Source organism: Ictalurus furcatus, chromosome 2 (genome assembly GCF_023375685.1).
Source record: "Ictalurus furcatus strain D&B chromosome 2, Billie_1.0, whole genome shotgun sequence".
Taxonomy (NCBI): Eukaryota; Metazoa; Chordata; class Actinopteri; order Siluriformes; family Ictaluridae; genus Ictalurus; species Ictalurus furcatus.
Window position 1 is genome coordinate 37610891 of NC_071256.1, and position 18549 is coordinate 37629439.

The 18549-nt window shown below is 35.9% G+C and overlaps 1 protein-coding gene across 1 annotated transcript; it reads right to left on the reverse strand.

The window, feature by feature from the left end:
• Window positions 1–258: 258 nt before the first annotated feature.
• On the reverse strand, window positions 259–18276 carry LOC128603555 (galectin-3-binding protein A-like). The gene is made up of 6 exons (XM_053618080.1): window positions 18019–18276; window positions 16474–16615; window positions 11240–11269; window positions 9496–9810; window positions 3789–4076; window positions 259–951 (listed from the first exon to the last, which is right to left on the reverse strand). Exons 2-6 carry the CDS (start codon window positions 16502–16504, stop codon window positions 638–640), a joined length of 978 nt encoding a protein of 325 aa, XP_053474055.1. The 5' UTR covers window positions 16505–16615; window positions 18019–18276; the 3' UTR covers window positions 259–637.
• Between the last annotated feature and the right edge of the window lie 273 nt (window positions 18277–18549).

An 18549-nucleotide genomic window follows, 5' to 3' on the forward strand; every position in this document is an offset into this window, starting at 1 on the left:
AACATCTCGTCAGCTTTTATTATTTGATTAGATTATTACTCCGTTAACAAGCAGAAATGCTAGAAAGAAGCATGAAGGACGTGGGAATATCTAAATGTAGGGCTAGAGCACAGCAGCACTCTAATCAGCACGATGCAAGTGGCCCTGGTGAAAAGTCGGGGTAGACCTTTCTTGCGAATAAAAGACCTATCTTCTAGCAGTTGACTACTTCTAAAGGTGGATTGAAGTGGAAAATGTTCATGTCTCCATAGCCTAGGAGGTAATGAAAATAAAATAATAAAAAGGCATGTTTAAAAATCGATTGAGATTATGCCTTTTTAAAGATTTGGCTCCATACTATGTAAACAGTTTTGTTTTCAGATTTGTTATTAAAGGGGTGTTTAATAATTATAGTTAATTAATAACTACAGCAACTCACGTGGTGTATTCTTCTTCTTATCCGTGTGATATTTTCATCTTTTTTGTGTATTCACAAAGCAAATGATGATTGGAACTAAGATGAGAAGCAGTCCTGCTGTCACTCCAATACTAATATAAGGAGCCAGAAATGCTGAGAGAGAAATCATCATCATCATCATCATCAACAACAACAATATTTTACCCATTAAACTGCCGAACAGAAAATAAAAGAACTAGTTCATTTTGCTATACTTTTCACAGTGATTTCCAGTTGCTCAGTGGGAGTGGAGGTAAAGGTGCGTGAAGACACGTTAACTTCATAAGTACAGCTGTAGTTTCCCTGATGGACAAAATCTGCCTCAGGAAACAGGAAGACGGCTGAGTGGTTGACAGCCGACTGAGTGCTGGTGATGTTGGATCCACTGAAATTCAAGTGGAAGGAACCTCCTGAATACTGAGGTTCAGTGGAGCAGATGATGGAGAAGCTGTAGCCCCTTGTCACTTCTGGTCCACCAGCAGCACTAAAGGAGATATTGGGCTGCTGCAGGTTCACTAGAAAACAACAAGCAGGGTCTCTCTTATTGAAAATGGTGAAATGAAGAGAACGCATTTGTTTTATAGCTGAAGTCAAAGCTGCAAATATTGTCTTGTACTAGCAATAAAAAGCCCTCAAATCCACTTAAGGAAAATCAAAGGTGATAAAGTTACGCAGGGCTGTGTATGGCACATATTCCAACATTACATTTAACAAAGAGTATCTTATAATTGTTGATGTTCATAATGGCAGGAGTTTCCAATGTTATTGCTTTGAAGCAGTCAGAAGTATATTTGTAATGAGGTTCCCTTTCAAAGGGAAGTCAATGTTGCGTGAGCTCCACACTGTGTGAAGCGCCCTCGTGTGTGACCGGCATCTGAAGCTTTATAAGCATGCTGTGATCAGATGACATGGCAATGGTGTTGTGTCACCTGTGAACTGTGCCATCACCCTTATTATCGTCAGTGAGACTGCATGTCGGTCGTTTGAGTAATGCTCGCAAAAAGCATTAATTTGGCACACAGATAGAGGACATGATGTGTTACTACAGCAAATTTGGAGTCTTTCACTCAATCACTCGAGCACCACCAATTGTCCAAATTTGCACTCATGTTTATGTTAATAACTTTTTTAAACAAAATTCTTTTTTCCTCTGATCCCTTGGCTCAAGACGATTCGATTGCACCCTATGACATAATTTTCCGTCATGAAAATTTTTCCGCTATTTTGAATTTTCAGAAAAATCAAATGTTTTTTAAACTCCTCCTAGGCTGTTTGTCCGATTTGCACGAAAATTGGCCTGCATCAACTAGATGCATGCACGACAAAATTTTATTCACAGAATTTTCATAAACCATATCGTTTTTGAATGGTCCTTCAACGAATTTGATGAACACATAAAATTTAACTTGAGGCTGTATCTCCACAACGCTTTGAGGGATTGTGACAAAACATGGAACGTGTCATCAGCATTAGGTCCTGAGGTTATGTGCAGAGTTTTGGTACACTGCCCCGTACTGGTCAGGAGATAGGAAAAATGGCTATTTTCACTTAAAAGTCTTGAACGCTTTCCCACATGATAACCATCATGTCCAGATACTACCTGAGCAGTTTCAGAACAGCAGCACATACTGGACAAATTTCTAAGTGGCTATTTTTAGTTATTTTTAAAATAAATGTTTTTTTTTATCATTGAAAGTTTACATTTTCTAACTCCTCATACACTGTTCATCGGACTCTAACAAAAAACATATCACAAAGCTTCTTTTGCTGCTCATGGTGCCGATAATTGTCTTGACCCCAGAATTGCTGCCTGCAGATATATTTATTATTATTATTATTATTATTATTATTATTATTATTATTAATATTGTTGTTATTATCTCCCTAAAGTGCCCAATAACTCAAGATCTGAATGGTAAAAAGTTTTGATATTTGCACATTGATACTACAGTCCACAAATAACTACCACACCACATTAGTCCACAGGTGGTGCTACAGGCCATACCCAAATTCTATGTGATTTTCCCCATCAGTCCAAATTGTCTGAAAATTGGTATAAATGCCTTATTTTTCATGGCAAACAAAAAATGCCATCGGGACCCATAAAGTCTGCCATGATAGATTTTCCAGTACATTGAAAATTTGTCCACAGCTACAAAAATCTTCCCCTCATGAACTGTAGGTCCGATTGACTTGAACTGTGGTACATGTGTGTGGGATACATGTCTTTCTATAGGGCAATAAACAATAACGAATCAAATAAAAATTGGCAGAACTATTTACATATTGGTGCATTGACAATTGTTGCACATATTTCTTGTGTCCATAAATCAGTGGAATATTAACCTATGGACTTGATCTGTACCACACGCAAAGAGGACACTACAGTATGTTACCATGTGCGTTGGCAATCTCATATCTCCAAGAAGAATTACATTAAAAGGAATATTATCTTTGGTAATATCTTTCATATTATATTTAACAATATCTTTATCGTCCGTCAGGTGGCGCTGTTTGTCTTGGATTGGCCCAAAGTAGACTTCATTTCGATTAATGTTATAGCAGCACAGAGTAAATCAAATTAATGTTATAGCAGCAGGAATAAATTCTAAATAATGTATAAATAGCATTGTATCAGCACAAAGTAATTCTCCAAAATTCTTACTGACTCCTGAATCTTCTCTACAATGATCATTTGTGGAAAACTAAAAAAATTAACTTAAAATCTGTCATTGAGCCAAATGCATTGAAATGTCGTATCTGTGGGATACATTTATCTACCATGTACATTTTGAAATGGTCCGCAATATTGAGGAGGAATCCGCCATTGCTGCTTGCAGCTTTATTTTTCTCTCTTTATTTTATTATAACTACAATAAGTAGATAACATATAAAAACATTAAAAATATATATGTTGACTTTCCTCTGGCTGTTTAAAGGAAATAACTCTTTTTTGGCTTTTATGGCTCTGCCAGATGAAAAGGTTCCAGACCTCTGTGCTTGTCTGTTAATAAATACATTTAAATAATATACAAATTAAAGACAATAATTAATTATTTACACAACACTGTTCAGTATAATTGGAATATGATTGGAACTGCACTTACACACCTCTAGCAGGTGTAGGTGTGCTCATTTAAGCAGAGGACATGCCTACAGAATGTGGGCTCCCTACTTCCCCCCACATCACCTCCCCCCACCACAAACTAACAGAATGCATGCTTTAGTCTTGTTAAATAAGCAATTTCAAAAATATAAAAAATTATGGGTATTCACTGACGATTCTTTTAACAGCATAAATAATTAATTAATGACTAAATGCTGTTCATTATAACATCCTCTCTGCACTTACCCACAGTGATGGTAATGGAGTTGCTCCTGGGTGATGTGGAGGCAGTTTCCCTGTACAAGTAGTCACAGGTGTACTGGCCCCGATGTGAGGCATCTACAATCAGATTAAATGTTGTTGTAGTCTTTGCAGGTTGGTTCATTATTAATGTTCCAGTTTTACACAATCTGAAGTCTACAGAGATGCATGTTGGGCTGGTTGTGGTACATCTGAACTGAAGGACTTCTCCAGGTAAGACCGCAGAGTTTGGGGAGATCCGGGTCAGTGTAGGAGTCTGCATGTCTGCAAGTACTGCAAAAAAAAAAAAAAAAAACAACCCACAGTAAAAACAACAACTAATTTATTTGAGCACACAACTCCGGCATCTTCACAATGTCCACAGTTCTCTTCTCCAAATTCTCTGTGTGAGCACTGATCTAGCATCCACCCAGATTGATCTACTTCATCCACCCAGGTTGGTTCACTTCCCTGACCAAAGCTGGCATTATGAGAAACACTGACATTTTTACCACATCCAAGTTGTTTACACACCATCTCTGCATCCTTTAAGTCCCAATCATCATACACTGTTCCTCACTGGGCATTGTGCTGGATCTCCACTCAACCACAACAGTTACTCAGACCATTCTCCAGCTTCATCTGATTATGGCCTGATTTTTTTATATATAAAAAGGCAGAATGATTTTACTAATGACTGATTTTTCTGTTTATCAGTTGAAATAATATGATAAAAGAAATAATATTAGAAACAAAACCAGCTGAGGTTGCAGAAAAATTAGAATTTTGAACAAGCCTTGAGAATTGTCCATTTGTTCAGTCAACTAAAAATATGTTTTATATCCAAACTACAGAGTCTCAGCTGAACAATCAGATATCAAACTATTCAAACTTTGCCAAGTTTTCCTCCAAATTATTTAATTGAAAATAGTTAAGACTGATGAAAATTGCAGGGCACACAAGGCTTGCTGGAAAGAATGGCTGTTCAACTGGACTCAATGAAAAATTACTTTATACGTAGAAGGGAACATAGAAAAGATTAAAACATGTACATGCACAGTCAGACATTCACATTCACAAAATAATCAGCTCATAATTGGAATTATCTATTGCAGTGTATTGGATGAAGAAAGATCTCATCAGACTAAAATTTATTTAAGGTTTTTACCACAGCACTGCTGAATTTTCAAATCTGACTGGGCAGAAATTGTTGATTACTTTTCTGTCACAGCTTTATATTAATGTTCCTTTGCTAATGTTATCATTTCTATAGAACAGTGGACACAGGCACTTATATGGTGGACCCTCCACACATCCATTTTATAAACATAAGCAACTGGGGTTTTTTTTTGTATCATTAACTTCAAGAGAGAGAAAAAGGAAGGCTGGAGATGAAATGATTGTTTATTGCTGCTATAATGTAGAGTTTTCCCCATGAGCCCCACTTCTCAGTGTTCCAAGAACTCACACCCCCCTCAATACCACCTGCACCCGTACCCCAACCCCTTAATACATTGTTGTCAATTCTTAAATGTAAAATAAAATTACATAAAATTAAACCAGTCTTATAATATAGCAGAACAGTGGAGGGTGGTAAATGTAATAAACAGTAAAAAACATAACAGTACATTAATATATATATTATATAATCTATAATATTTTTGTTATTTTTTGGAGTTTACAGTGGGGGAAATAAGTATTGAATGCATGTTTTTTTTCAGTAAATATATTTCCTATGAGGTTATTCATATGAAATTTCCACCAGACATCAGTATTAACTCAAGAAATCCAGAAATATAAAGAATTCACAACATTAAAGTCCATAAATGAAGTTATGTGTAATAAAGTGGAATAACATGAGAAAAAACTACTGAACACTCTAACTGAAATGTATTTAATACTTAGTGGAGAAGCCGTTGTTTGTAATAACAGCTTCAAGACGCTTCCTGTATGAAGAAATTAATGGGCCGCAGTATTCAGGTGTGATTTTGGCCCGTTCTTCTAAACATATTGTCTTTAAATCTTATTCAATTGGATTTGAGTCAGGTAATTGACTGGTCCATTCTAACACCTTGATTTTTTTTCTCTGAATCCAGTTGAGAGTTTCCTTTGCTGTATGTTTTGGATCATTGTCCTGCTGGAAGCTCCACCCACGTCTCATCTTCATCATCCTGGTGGATGGCAGCAGATTCTTCTCAAGAATCTCCCAGTAAAAGGCTCCATTCATCGTTCCTTCAGTTATATGAAGTCTGCCAGTGCCATGTGATGAAAAACAGCCCCACACCATGATGCTTCACCTCCAGACTTCACTGTTGGTATGGTGTTTTTAGGGTGATGTGCAGTGCCATTTCTTCTCCAAACATGGTGTGTAGTATGACAGCTAAAAAGTTTCATTTTGCTCTCGTCTGACCAGACTACACTCTCCCAGTATTTCAAAGGCTTGTCCAAATGAGTTGTAGCAAACCTTAAACGAGCTTCGACATGCCTTTTCTTTAGTAATGGAGTCTTGCGGGGTGAGCGTGAGCAGTGGAGTGCATTGCCTATTGTTTTCTCTGTGACGATAACACCTGCTGCCTCCAAGTGTTTCTGGAGCTCTTTCCGAATAGTCCTTGGGTCTTGGGCTACTCTTCGACTACTCTTCTGACTCCCTGGTCAGAAATCCTGTGAGGAGCTCCTGTGCGTGGCCGGTTGATGACAGAGTGATGTTGCTTCCACTTGTGGATAACGGCCCCAATGGTGCTTGCTGGAGGATTCAGAAGTTTTGAAATACGTCTGTATCCTATTCCATCGATATGTTTCACTACAATAAAGTTCTGAAGGTCTTGGGAGAGCTCTGTGCTTTTACCCATCATGAGATGTTTCTTGTGTGACACCTTGGTAACGAAAAGCCTTTTTCTAGACCATCAATTTACTAACCCATTAATCTCATATTAATCTGTACAGATAGGGGTTGTAATTACTTATGGATTTCATCTGGTTCCTTGCCTTACCTTGCCTTGGAGAGCCGCTTTTTCTTAGCGTGTTCAATACTTTTTCCCGTGTCATTCCACTTTATTACACATTTACACATTTAGTTATGGAATTTAATGTTGTGAATTCTTTATATTTCCAGATTTCTTGAGTTTCTACTGATGTGTGGTGAAAATTTCATGTGAATAACCTCATTGGAAATATATTTACTGACAAAAATGTTGACGTGCTCAATACTTATTTCCTCCAATGTATATGATTTAATCTGATTTAATAAACATTTACTATGAAGCAATTTTAATTGATCATAATTAGGGATGCACCGAAATGAAAATTCTCGGCCGAAGCCGAAACCAAATATAATGAAAAACTTGGCCGAAAGCTGAAGGCCGAATACCGAACACGTTTTTTCTATACATTTTGCCATTTTTTTCACCATTGCCTAAATTAAATAGTCAAAATGTGCTTTTTATTATTTTGTCTAGCTTTTCAAAGTAAAAAATCAATTACAAAAACTACAATTTCAAAATATTTATTTAACAATGAACATTTTTTTTTTCATTCCAGCAGGCATAGGCTACCAACAAGGCACAATATAACTTTAAATAAATAAATGAGTAAAATAAAAATATTTTGATGTGGTCATTTTTGAGCCCCCCTTGAATAGCCGATGTTAGGCCTGAAACTGACTGCTGAAAGAATGGAACACTCTGTAGCCTACAACAAAAACGTGCATTAAAAAGTGCATTAAAAAGTGCATTGACGAGTGCAAAAAATGGTTCTATTGGGTTCTATACAGCTGATTATATTGGGGATATATACCGCTCGCGTCCCTGTACACCTCGCGGAGTATTATAGTAGATATAGTAGAGTTAGATACCTTGTTAATGTTATGTTCCTTGATAGATTTAGTTAGTTTAAACTATAGATTAGTTCATTTAGTCCCCGCTGGTTTTTCCAATCCCAGTCCATGGTACTAATTCACGTTTCTTGTTTTGTGTTTTGACCCTGTTTTCTGTGACGTGACTCTGATTCCTGCTTTGCTCCGTTTATGCCTGTTTGCCGATCGCCCGACCCACTGCCTGTCTTGACTAAGTTTTTTTGGATTACGATTTGGATTTGTCTGCCTGCCCTTAAATAAATACGTCTTTACCTGCTTCCGTACTCTACTCCCTTACGTCTCGCGACGTGACAGAATCCTCTGGAACAGAAACAAACGTCCACGCACGTTTACTGTCCACAGTAAACATCCGAAGAGCGCGTAGCTCGTGCACGTAGCTCGTGCATGCACGCACCCCCTCATCGAGGTCGTGACAATCGCGCGTCTCACTCTGGCTGCTAGGCTATTTGGTCGCGTCATCAAACACGTCATTGTTCGGTCAAATTTATTCGGCCTTTTCACTTATTCGGCCGAACACCGAAAATGCTTTTTTTGCTATTTTCGGCCAAATAATTTCGGTTGCCGAACAATCGGTGCATCCCTAATCATAATGTTATGGACTTTTCTGTGCAATAAGCATTTTATAGACTCAGTCATAAAAGTTTTAACTTTTCACATGTGAACATTTTTTTTAAATAAAGCATTTTGTGCAGTGAGCAGAAATATATGTCTTAATGCTTTTTTTTTTTTTTAGTTAGACCAATTTTTTAGTAGGATGTATTTTAAGGAAACTATTTTCTACACCCCTTCACAAACGGGCTACTGTAAAGGTAATGCTCAGATATTCCAGATAGAGTGACTGCAGTGCAGGAGAACAAAGCAAACAAACAGCGTTTTAAATCACTGTTCAGTTATAAATACCATCAACAGTTTGTAAAGTGCTAGAATTCCTACTTTGTTGTTCCTGTATAATATTGCTTTAGCCAAAATCTTCAGCCTTTTTCTCCAAATCCTTCCTGCCCCATTAAGGGGGGCACGCCCCATAGTATGTATACCTCTGACAGAGATGATGACAGGAACTAACTTCATGGATGGCCTGCAACATTAAATGTAACTATAAATAGATAAAATGTACAGTATAATGTGTTGTTTTTTAATTAAAAAAAACGTACTTGTTGGCAAATTGACATGTTATAAGTGAAACAAAACACTGTAAGAAAAAAAATCCTATAAAAGAACACCCTCTAGTGTTTTATTTCTTACTTATTATCTACATACTATTGTACAGTAGCTGGCAAGGATAAGAAAGAGTATTGGCGTTATTTTAGCTTTAGTATATTGTAGTGTGGGTTGGAGCTGATTCTTTTCTCTGGTAATGTATTCATGAATTCATGGTACTCACACTCTCATTGGTTAAGTCAGCTGAAAAGTAAAGGAACTGTAGGTTGCTTGCAGCTCAATGCATGGATGAAGGCTATACTGATGTTCTGTGTCCAATCAAGAGCTCCAACACATAGACAACTTTAATCTCCAATAACATAGGAGAGTTATAAATCGTCTGTCTCTTTTTCTCCAGCTTGACTGTACTGCACAAAGATTATCAGTAAACACCCAAGCTAACTGCATCCTGGTTGTCTTGTTGCTGCTGCTGCTTCACCCATGCACACAAACTCCTCAAGTAGTTTTAATGATCCAGCAAACATCATAATATCTAGCTAACTGTCAAAATGACAGCAAGCTAAATAACTGTGCTACACCTATGTATTTTTTTATTTTTTTTTTACTAACTAATAAAAGTTAATCAGTGCAATATAAATATAATCACATGCATGGCAAGGTCATAATATATGAGTGTTTCTGTACCTGAGCAAGTAACTCCAGCATCTTCACCATGGTCGCAGTTGTGTATACCAAATCCATTAAGAGAACACTGTGTGATGGTGCATTCACTTCCAGAACACTGAACATCATCCAGCCATATTGGATCACTTCCCTGACCAAAGTGGGCACTTTGATGAGCGCTGACAGCATTACCACATCCAAGCTGTCTACACACCACCTGCGCATCATTTATGTCCCAGTCATCATCACACACTGTTCCCCACTGATAATTATGATAGACTTCCACTCTACCAGCGCAGGAGTGATTACCACCAGCGAGTCGTATGTTAGCGCCATCTAAAACATACAGCAAAATACATGTTAATATTAATTAATCTTAATGATAATAAATCTTATTACAATTTTGCCAAACACTTAGACTGATATGATTTCATTTCTGTTAGTCCTGTTTGTTTCTCAGAGATGTCTTTTAGATAATGACTGAATAACTTTCTATAATTTGCATTGGGTAAATCGTATAGTGTTTATTAATTTAAAAAAGAAAAAAGGTATTAATAACAAAATAAGGAAAAGAATAAAATTAATTAAAATCATTAAATAAAAATAAAAGTGAAAAGAGAAAATCTAGTAAAAGAAGTAATAAAAAACTGGACAGAAACCACTGAACAATACATGACAGAAAAATAAAAGAAGAGGAAGAAATGTAATAAACAATACATTCTAAAAAAATTAAAAAGAAAAAACATCAGAAACAAATCACAAACCTATCTGCTACGTTGGATACAAGTCAGACCTGAGTCTAAAAAGATTCAGAAACGTGTTGCATGTTCTCCTTTAGTGTGATTCAGACTCTAAATCTTGAAAAGTAGCACCCGCCTTTGACCCCCTACTTTTTTGTTTCCTCAAAATTAATAATATAGGACTACTTTCATATTTGAACCTTGTATTATGTCTAGTGTTAATTTCGTTAATGAAAACCATGAGGGAAAAAAAGACTAGACGATGACGAGATGACACCAATAACTGTTTTCTTTATTTTTTCAATAAAAAAAAGAAGAGACAAAATATTGTAGACTTTTTTTTTTCTCAGTTACAATCCAGAGATCATGTTCACTGAATGGCATGAGCGGCAGTTTCCGTTCCTGTGATGCATGTGGCATATTAAGACCAAGCGAGCACAGTGGGGAGTAACTTTCAAGCTAACGTTCGTTTTGGCTAGACTCAGCGAATATTCTGCATGTGGTTGCACAATGTTGATTTTCCTGATTGGCCATAATACCTACAGGCTGCAGCCAATGGGAACACTTCTCTATCAGAGCATGTCCTCACAGGACCGATCAGACCACCTCAGGGAGTCTTAACAGAGGTGAAAATCTTAACAGAAACAGTTAGTTTAACAGATGCTAGTCTGAGATATTTCATTTACATGGCTTTTTTTTTTTAGCATAATAATTTATCATCTGCCTAACTGTTTCTTTCATAGCCCATCTAGTTGAGTGAATGTGTTAATCTAAACAACTAGTCTATGCAACCCGTAATATACATTTAAAAATATTTCATCTGTATAATAAATGTTAATAATAGTGGATGCAGCTGAAAAATGTAATAGTTTCTGTAAGCAATCCTTTTCTTTTCCTTATAGTTTTAGGAGCCTATGTTATTGGTGTTAATTAAATGTGCAGAACATGATACATACATACACAGGTTTCCAAACGGGTTTCTTAAATTTTATATCTAAAAATTTAAAATAAAAAAATACACTTACCAGCCAACAGAGAAGCTCTAAGAACGCTGACTATGGAGAGACAATAAAGAAGAATTTTATTAAATCAGTGATGTAAAAACTGAAAGCTGTCTTTTGTGCAATAATCTTAATAAACTAAATAAACTAAATTGAAATATAAATAAAAGTCAGTGATATTTAAATAGATTATATTTTGCCAGCAATTCGGTCACAACTGAAACAACAGTGTTACTTCATCCTTTGCACTTCTAGTAAAAGAAATAAAACACTCGTGTCTGATCGAGTTTGTTCAAGGAAAAGTTTTGTGCTTCTGCTACACAATGTTTTTAAAACTGTAATGTGTTTGGAAATTTGCAGTCTGTATACTATTTACTGATTAATTTTTTTTATATTTGTATGTGTTTGTGTCTGTAAATGGTACAGGTATATTGACATAATGAATAAAATGATTAAAGCAATGGAGTAACAGATACAATTAATGATATTTTGGGCTTAAAAATACAGGAGCATCGTATGATTTTATTTATACCACAGCATTCGTGTATTCTGGATTCTGATTTGTCAGAAGCTGTTGATTAATTTTCTACTACAGCAGCTCTGACAACAGCGCAGCTGCATATTTCAGGTTTATATTAATGCATTAGTTTTATTGTCATTGCTTCTATAGCAACAGCTCATTCACAGGGACTTACAGTGTCCTCCACTAATATTGGCACCCTTGGTAAATATGAGCAAAGAAGGCTGTGAAAACTTTTCTTTATTGTTTAACCTTTTGATCTTTTGTTAAAAAAAATTCAGAGAAATACTTTGCTCTCATGGATATCAATCACTTGCAAACACAACATAGTTTTATTATTTTTTTTTTTAACTTTGTTAAATATAGGTGTGTAACAATTATTGGCACCCTTTTAGCCAATATTTTGTGCTATCTCCCTTTGCCAAGATAACAGCTCTGAGTCTTCTCCTACAATGCCTGATGAGTTTGGAGAATACATGGTGAGGGATCTGAGAGCGTTCCTCCATACAGAATCTCTCCAGATCCTTCACATTTCGAGGTCCAGGCTGGTGGACTCTCCTCTTCAGTTAACTCCACAGGTTTTCTGTGGGGTTTCAGGTCAGGGGACTGGGATGGTCATGGCAGAATCTTGATTTTGTGGTCAGTAAACCATTTTTTTGTTGATTTTGATGTATGTTTTGGATCATTGTGCTGGTGTAAGATCCAACCACGGCCCATTTGAAGCTTTCTATCAGAGGCAGTCAGGTTTTCATTTAATATCTGTTGATATTTGATAGAGTCCATGATGCCATGTATCCTAACAAAATGTCCAGGTCCTCTGGCAGAAAAACAGCCCCAAAACATTAAAGATCCACCTCCATATTTAACCGTGGGCATGAGGAACTTTTCCGTATGGCCACCTCTCTGTGTGCTCCATAATCACCTCTGGTGTTTATTACCAAAAAGCTCTATTTTAGTTTCATCTGACCATAGAACCCAATCCCATTTGAAGTTCCAGTAGTGTCTGGCAGACTGAAGACGCTCGAGTTTGTTTTTGGATGAGAGTAGAGGCTTTTTTCTTGAAACCCTCTCCAAACAACTTGTGGTGATGTAGGTGACTTCAGATTGTAGTTTTGGAGACTTTCTGACCCCAAGACACAACTAACTTCTGCAGTTCTCCAGCTGTGATCCTTGGAGATTTTTTGTCCACTCAAACCGTCCTCTTCACAGTGCGTTGAGACGATATAGACAGACGTCCAATTCCAGGTTGATTCATAACATTTCCAGTTGACTGGAACTTCTTAATTATTGCCCTGATGGTGGAAATGGGCATTTTCAATGCTTGTGCTATTTTCTTATAGACACTTCCTATTGTGTGAAGCTCAACAGCCTTTTGCCGCACATCAGAGATACATTCCTTGGTCTTACCCATTGTTATGGATGACTAAGGCCTATGACTTTGGACTATGTGTTACCTCATATTTATACCCTTGTGAAACAGGAAGTCATTGAAGTCATTTCTCTCATATGAACTCATAGGTGTGCCAATAATTTTTGCACACCTATATTTAACCAATTTTTAACAATATATCAAAGGGTTAAACAATAAAGACAATTTTACACAGCCATCTTTGCTCATATTTACCAAGGGTGCCAATATTAGTGGAGGGCGATGTATATGGCAAACACTTGACAGAAAGTAAGGCTAATAAAACAAAGTTTCACAGATGTTCTACAACATCAATTGTAACTGTAAATTGACTTCTTTTTTTTTTTAAAGATGAAGGCTTACACTTTAATACATTTAAAATATTGTCATTGAGGTCTAATTGCTGAGGCATAAGAGGAAATGAACTTGGGCAGTGCTGTTACAGGAAAATAGTCAACTTTTGTAAGTTTCACTTAAATTCTGACTGCATTTTATTGGTCAGCAATTCCTCAAACAAGAAGTAAAACAGTTCACTGAAAGTCATTGTCATAACTATGTGACAAAACATATTGTGAAAAATATTGAAATAATAATCAAAGTTTCATTTATATATAGAAATTTGTGAACAATTAAAAATACAGACATATTTACTGTATACAGACATGTACTGTATATACTGAAGGCAAGACACTACAGGTGTAAATGACAAATTGTGTCACATTTTTTATTCAAGAGCATCTAATACTATAAAAAATTCAATTATGATCATAATAATAACGACCATATACAGTATATTCCCTCTATCCCACACCAGCTAGAGTGGAAACTCCATCATATTTATGAAACCATTTTTTGCTAAATCATTTTTTCTAGATTCAGGATCTCAGTTTCAGAATTGAGAACTCTCAGTTTTTAAGTTCATGAAATGTTAATTCCTATTCCTCTTTAGAAAGATATTACTTCAACATTTCCCAAAATGTTGATCATTATTGTACTGTAATTTTGTTACATTTTATGTAAATGTTTATGTAAACATGATTCATGTAAGGTTAAGCAATCATGCACCGTAAATGTCTTTTTCTGGAGAATGTCTTTATTTATTTATTTATTTATTTATTTATTTATTTATTTATTTATTAGTTTATTTGACTAGGGACAGTACAAAAAACATGATTCCAGTTGAAAGCTGGAAAAATATGTATTGCAAATAGAGAGTATAGCATAAGCGAATTTGCATTTCGAGTCCCTAGAAAGGCTTTTTTTTTTTTTTTTTTAAATAAAGAAATAATTTTTTTTAAGCTGCTTATTATAGAATAAAGCTTTTAGCTAATGTGGCATATCTTTTATACATACATACAAATACATCCCTAATTAACCTGTACCTATATTAAGGTTAATTATAAAGGTTAAAACAAGGGCTCTTTGCCCTTGTGTAGTTCTATGGTAATCAAGATTCTACCTGTATCATCCTGTCTCTTTATCAGTTTACATAGAACATATGGTGTCTTATTGTGAAAGAATTTAATCAATTTTTAATATATGAAAACTAACATATTCCATGTTTTTTTTAATATATATGACAATGTTCCCATCGATTTGGCTTTTCATCCATTAATTTTAGAGTCCGATTTATACAATAAAGTTTTTTTAGTTAAGAAATGACTTGTTGAGTCCAAACTGTAACACAGTACGAAATGCAGGACAAGATCATCGCATGCATAAAAAGATGAGCTGCCTCAATTGTGATATACTGTCTATTAAGTTTAAAACAATTTAGGTTAATCCCTTACCATTTTTGAAAAAATAAAATAAAATAAAATAAAATAATTATATATATATATACTTTCAAAGTTCAACTCATCTACCTCCTCTATTTCTTCATTATGAACCCTTATTTTTATTTATTTTTTGCTTTCTATTGTAAAAGCACATGAAACTGTTTTCTTAGCATTTAAAGTAAGATGTAATATCCTTTCCATTTGTTCATTTAAAATTGCAACAACCTTGGCGGGTGACTTAGCAGATGTATAAATTACTGTATCATCAGCATAACACTGACATTCAACATCTGGACAACATCATGGCAAATCATTTAAATAAAAAAAAGCAACGGGCCTAAGATTGAACCCTGAGGTAAGCCCATTTTGTTTCTCATAAACAATGATTTTGTATCCTCCATTTTTACACACTGCTCTCTTAAATTTAAGTACGAGGTAAACCACTCAGTTGAACGTTTACTAAAATTAATTGCACTTAATTTAGATAAAAGTGTGGTTAACTGTATCAAATTCCTTTTGGGTTAACGAACACGGCTCCCATCACATGTAGCTGGTCCAAAGAAGGCCTAGCCTTTTCCAAGAAATAGACAATTTCTTCAAATTTCTGTGGAATGCTATGGTCTAAAACCACACTGATGTTGATGAAGGAGGTTATTACTCTCTAGATAGTTTATTAATTGTTCAGCTATAACCTTCTCTAAAAACGTAGACATAAATGATAAGATTGATATTGGACGATAATGTGAAATCAGGCTGGGATCCACTGATTTCAAAAGTGGTATAACTACAGCCTTTTTCCAGTGTTTTGGGAAAACACGTTCTGATTGATAAATTTGTCAAATGAGTTAATGGTGCTATCATCAAGAAGCTGTTTTTTTTTTTTTTTTTTTTTTTTTTAAATAAAATTAATATCTCAATTGTAAACACCCTTTACTGTTGAATTAAACTCATGTGCCAGAATACCTTTATCATCAATTACTTTTCCATCTATTTGTAACTCTTTGATTGCTTGCTGCTTTTGAGTCTTATTTGTTAAATTGTTTAATTGTTTCCATAGGACTGTACTTTGTCCTTTAGTATTCTTTATTGATTGTGTACAATATGATACTTTGGACGTCCCTAATTCTTGTACTGTTTTGTTTCTGAGACCTTTGTAAATGAAGTTATCTGTATTTAATTTAATGCAGTTTTTAAAGCCTGGTCTCTTTTTTCCATAAGATTACCAATATCACTATTTAACCATGATAATGATACACTTTTTATTGTGCATTTCTTGTGCGTGTCTTCACAGTAAAATAAATATTTAAATTTTAACATCATACAAAGACTAGACTTTATTTAGTATGTTAATATATGCATATTTTTGTTTTAATAAATACAACTCATTTGCATAAATAAATGTAAATTTAAAATAGCCATAACCAAGCAAAGAGTAACTGTGATATGTATTATCTCGCCTTAACTAAGCACACACTCTGCACGTATAAAATGTAGAAATTATACAATAATATTAAGAACAAGCCAAATGTATTGATAAAACTGTTGAATTTACCAAGCAGTAAATAGAGAGAAAGTCTCAGCATCCTGGTCCTTGAGGTGTCGTTCAGTTTGGTGTTCGTGAAAGTGTCCACTTCTGCTGTCTTCTCACAGTGAAACTCATGAGCTCACGAGACTGATGGTCTTTTTCTATGCATCTGAATAGGAGGAGTTTATTTTTGGCCACTTCCCATTTCAGTGACTGGTTAAAATGTGCAGTAAATATCACTTCTACTCTATAACACACACTTGTCTTGGCTACATTTATTAAAGTAACAGTGAGATAAAGTTAAAGTGAGCTAAATCAACACTTGTGAGTATAAAATTATAAATTATAAACAGGAAACTGATCTGTGTCCTTCATTCCATGATTTTCACACCCAATTTAATGCTGGGCTCTGAAAAGACCTTTTACACTCTCTGTTCAGCATAAAACATTAATCAGATAAGTCCATAGATTAGAGAAACTTATTCACAGGGTGTACACAGTGTCAAAATATCTACTTCCTCTTGTTACTTTCATTCATGTAGTATGTAGCTATCATATAGAGAGGTGACCGGGGGGGGGCACGAACACATAAAGGCTGTTAGTAAGGTGTCAGGCCATGATGAGCTGCCTGGAGCAGCTTCTCTGGAACTGTACTGGAGATATGAACCCCATCATTCCAGAAGTGGTGTTTTGAAGAAGGTGGTGGAGAATGGTGTCTAACACAGCAGTCCAAATGTTCTCATTGGTATTTAACTGAGTTAAGATGTAGTGTGAAGGACAAAGTCTATGATAACTTTCAACCTCTTCAAACCATACATACTGTCATATCACAGCCAACCAGCAACTCCATTTCCCAGGAGGCACCGCTAACTACAAACATGGCCGCTGAGGACTACACTTCCCACACACGCACACGCTCGCCTTGACTGGAGTACTAACCTGCAAGCAATCTCACACACAGCACATGCGCAGTATTTAAGGACTTTGTCATACAAGCAGACATTGTGAAGTAAACGTTCAGTTGACTAGTTCTCTGCCGTTATCCAAGCCTTAGATTTCATGTTTTGCCAAAGTGACTTTGACCATTGTTTTTGTTCTTGACCTCGATTCTCTGCCTTGCCTAGTTTTGTCTGTTTGCCAGATTGCCCAACCCCTACCTGTTTATTGACCACGGATTTTGCCGTACCCCTTTGGATTATTATTATATCTGCCTACCTGCACTTGCTTCTGTCTCCGCCTACAAAGCGTGGACGTATGATAACGTCATTTGTCGTGCTGGAAGGTGAAACTTTTCTTCATCTTCACCTGACTAACAGAAGCCTGAAATGTTTTGTGCCAAAATAGTTATGCATTTGGAGATATCCATGATTCCCTCTGTCTTGACTAGAGCCCCAGTCCCAGCTGTAGAGATGCAGCTGGATAGCTTGATGCTGCCACAACCATGCGTCACCGTGGGTTTGATGTTCTTTGGGTAATAAGCGGTCTTGTTTTTGCACCAAATATATCTTTTAGTATTATGCCCAAAAACTTCTAACTTTGTGTCATCAGACCATAACACATTTTGAAATTTACCTTTTATCCATTTATAGTTAGTTGATGTGCAAGGTCTGCAACAGAGGTTAGTTCCTGTTCTCACATGTCTTAACAGCTATAAAGAGTTGTTCCCTCATCAGCCTCTTTTTTCTTTCTCTTGAAGTTAAGACAAAAAAACTATTTCAGCTTGTCGTGTACATGAGAAACCACAAAGTGTTTCTCTGCAAACTCCTCTGCCCTGAAGACTTTCCTTTTTTCAAAAAGTTAAAGCTTTAGAAGCCTTTATTTGTCACATATACATTACAGCACTGTGAAATACTTTCCTTCGCATATTCAAGCTTGTTAGTTAGCTGTGGTCAGAGTGCAGGATCAGCTGTGGTCAGAGTGCAGGAAACTGTCAAAATATCTACTTCCTCTTGTTACTTTCGTTCATCTAGTATGTAGCTATCATATAGAGAGTTGACAAAGGGGGGTGGGGAGGACCTACATAAAGGCTGTTAGTAAGGTGTCAGGCCATGATGAGCTGCCTGGAGCAGCTTCTCTGGAACTGTACTGGAGATATGAACCCCA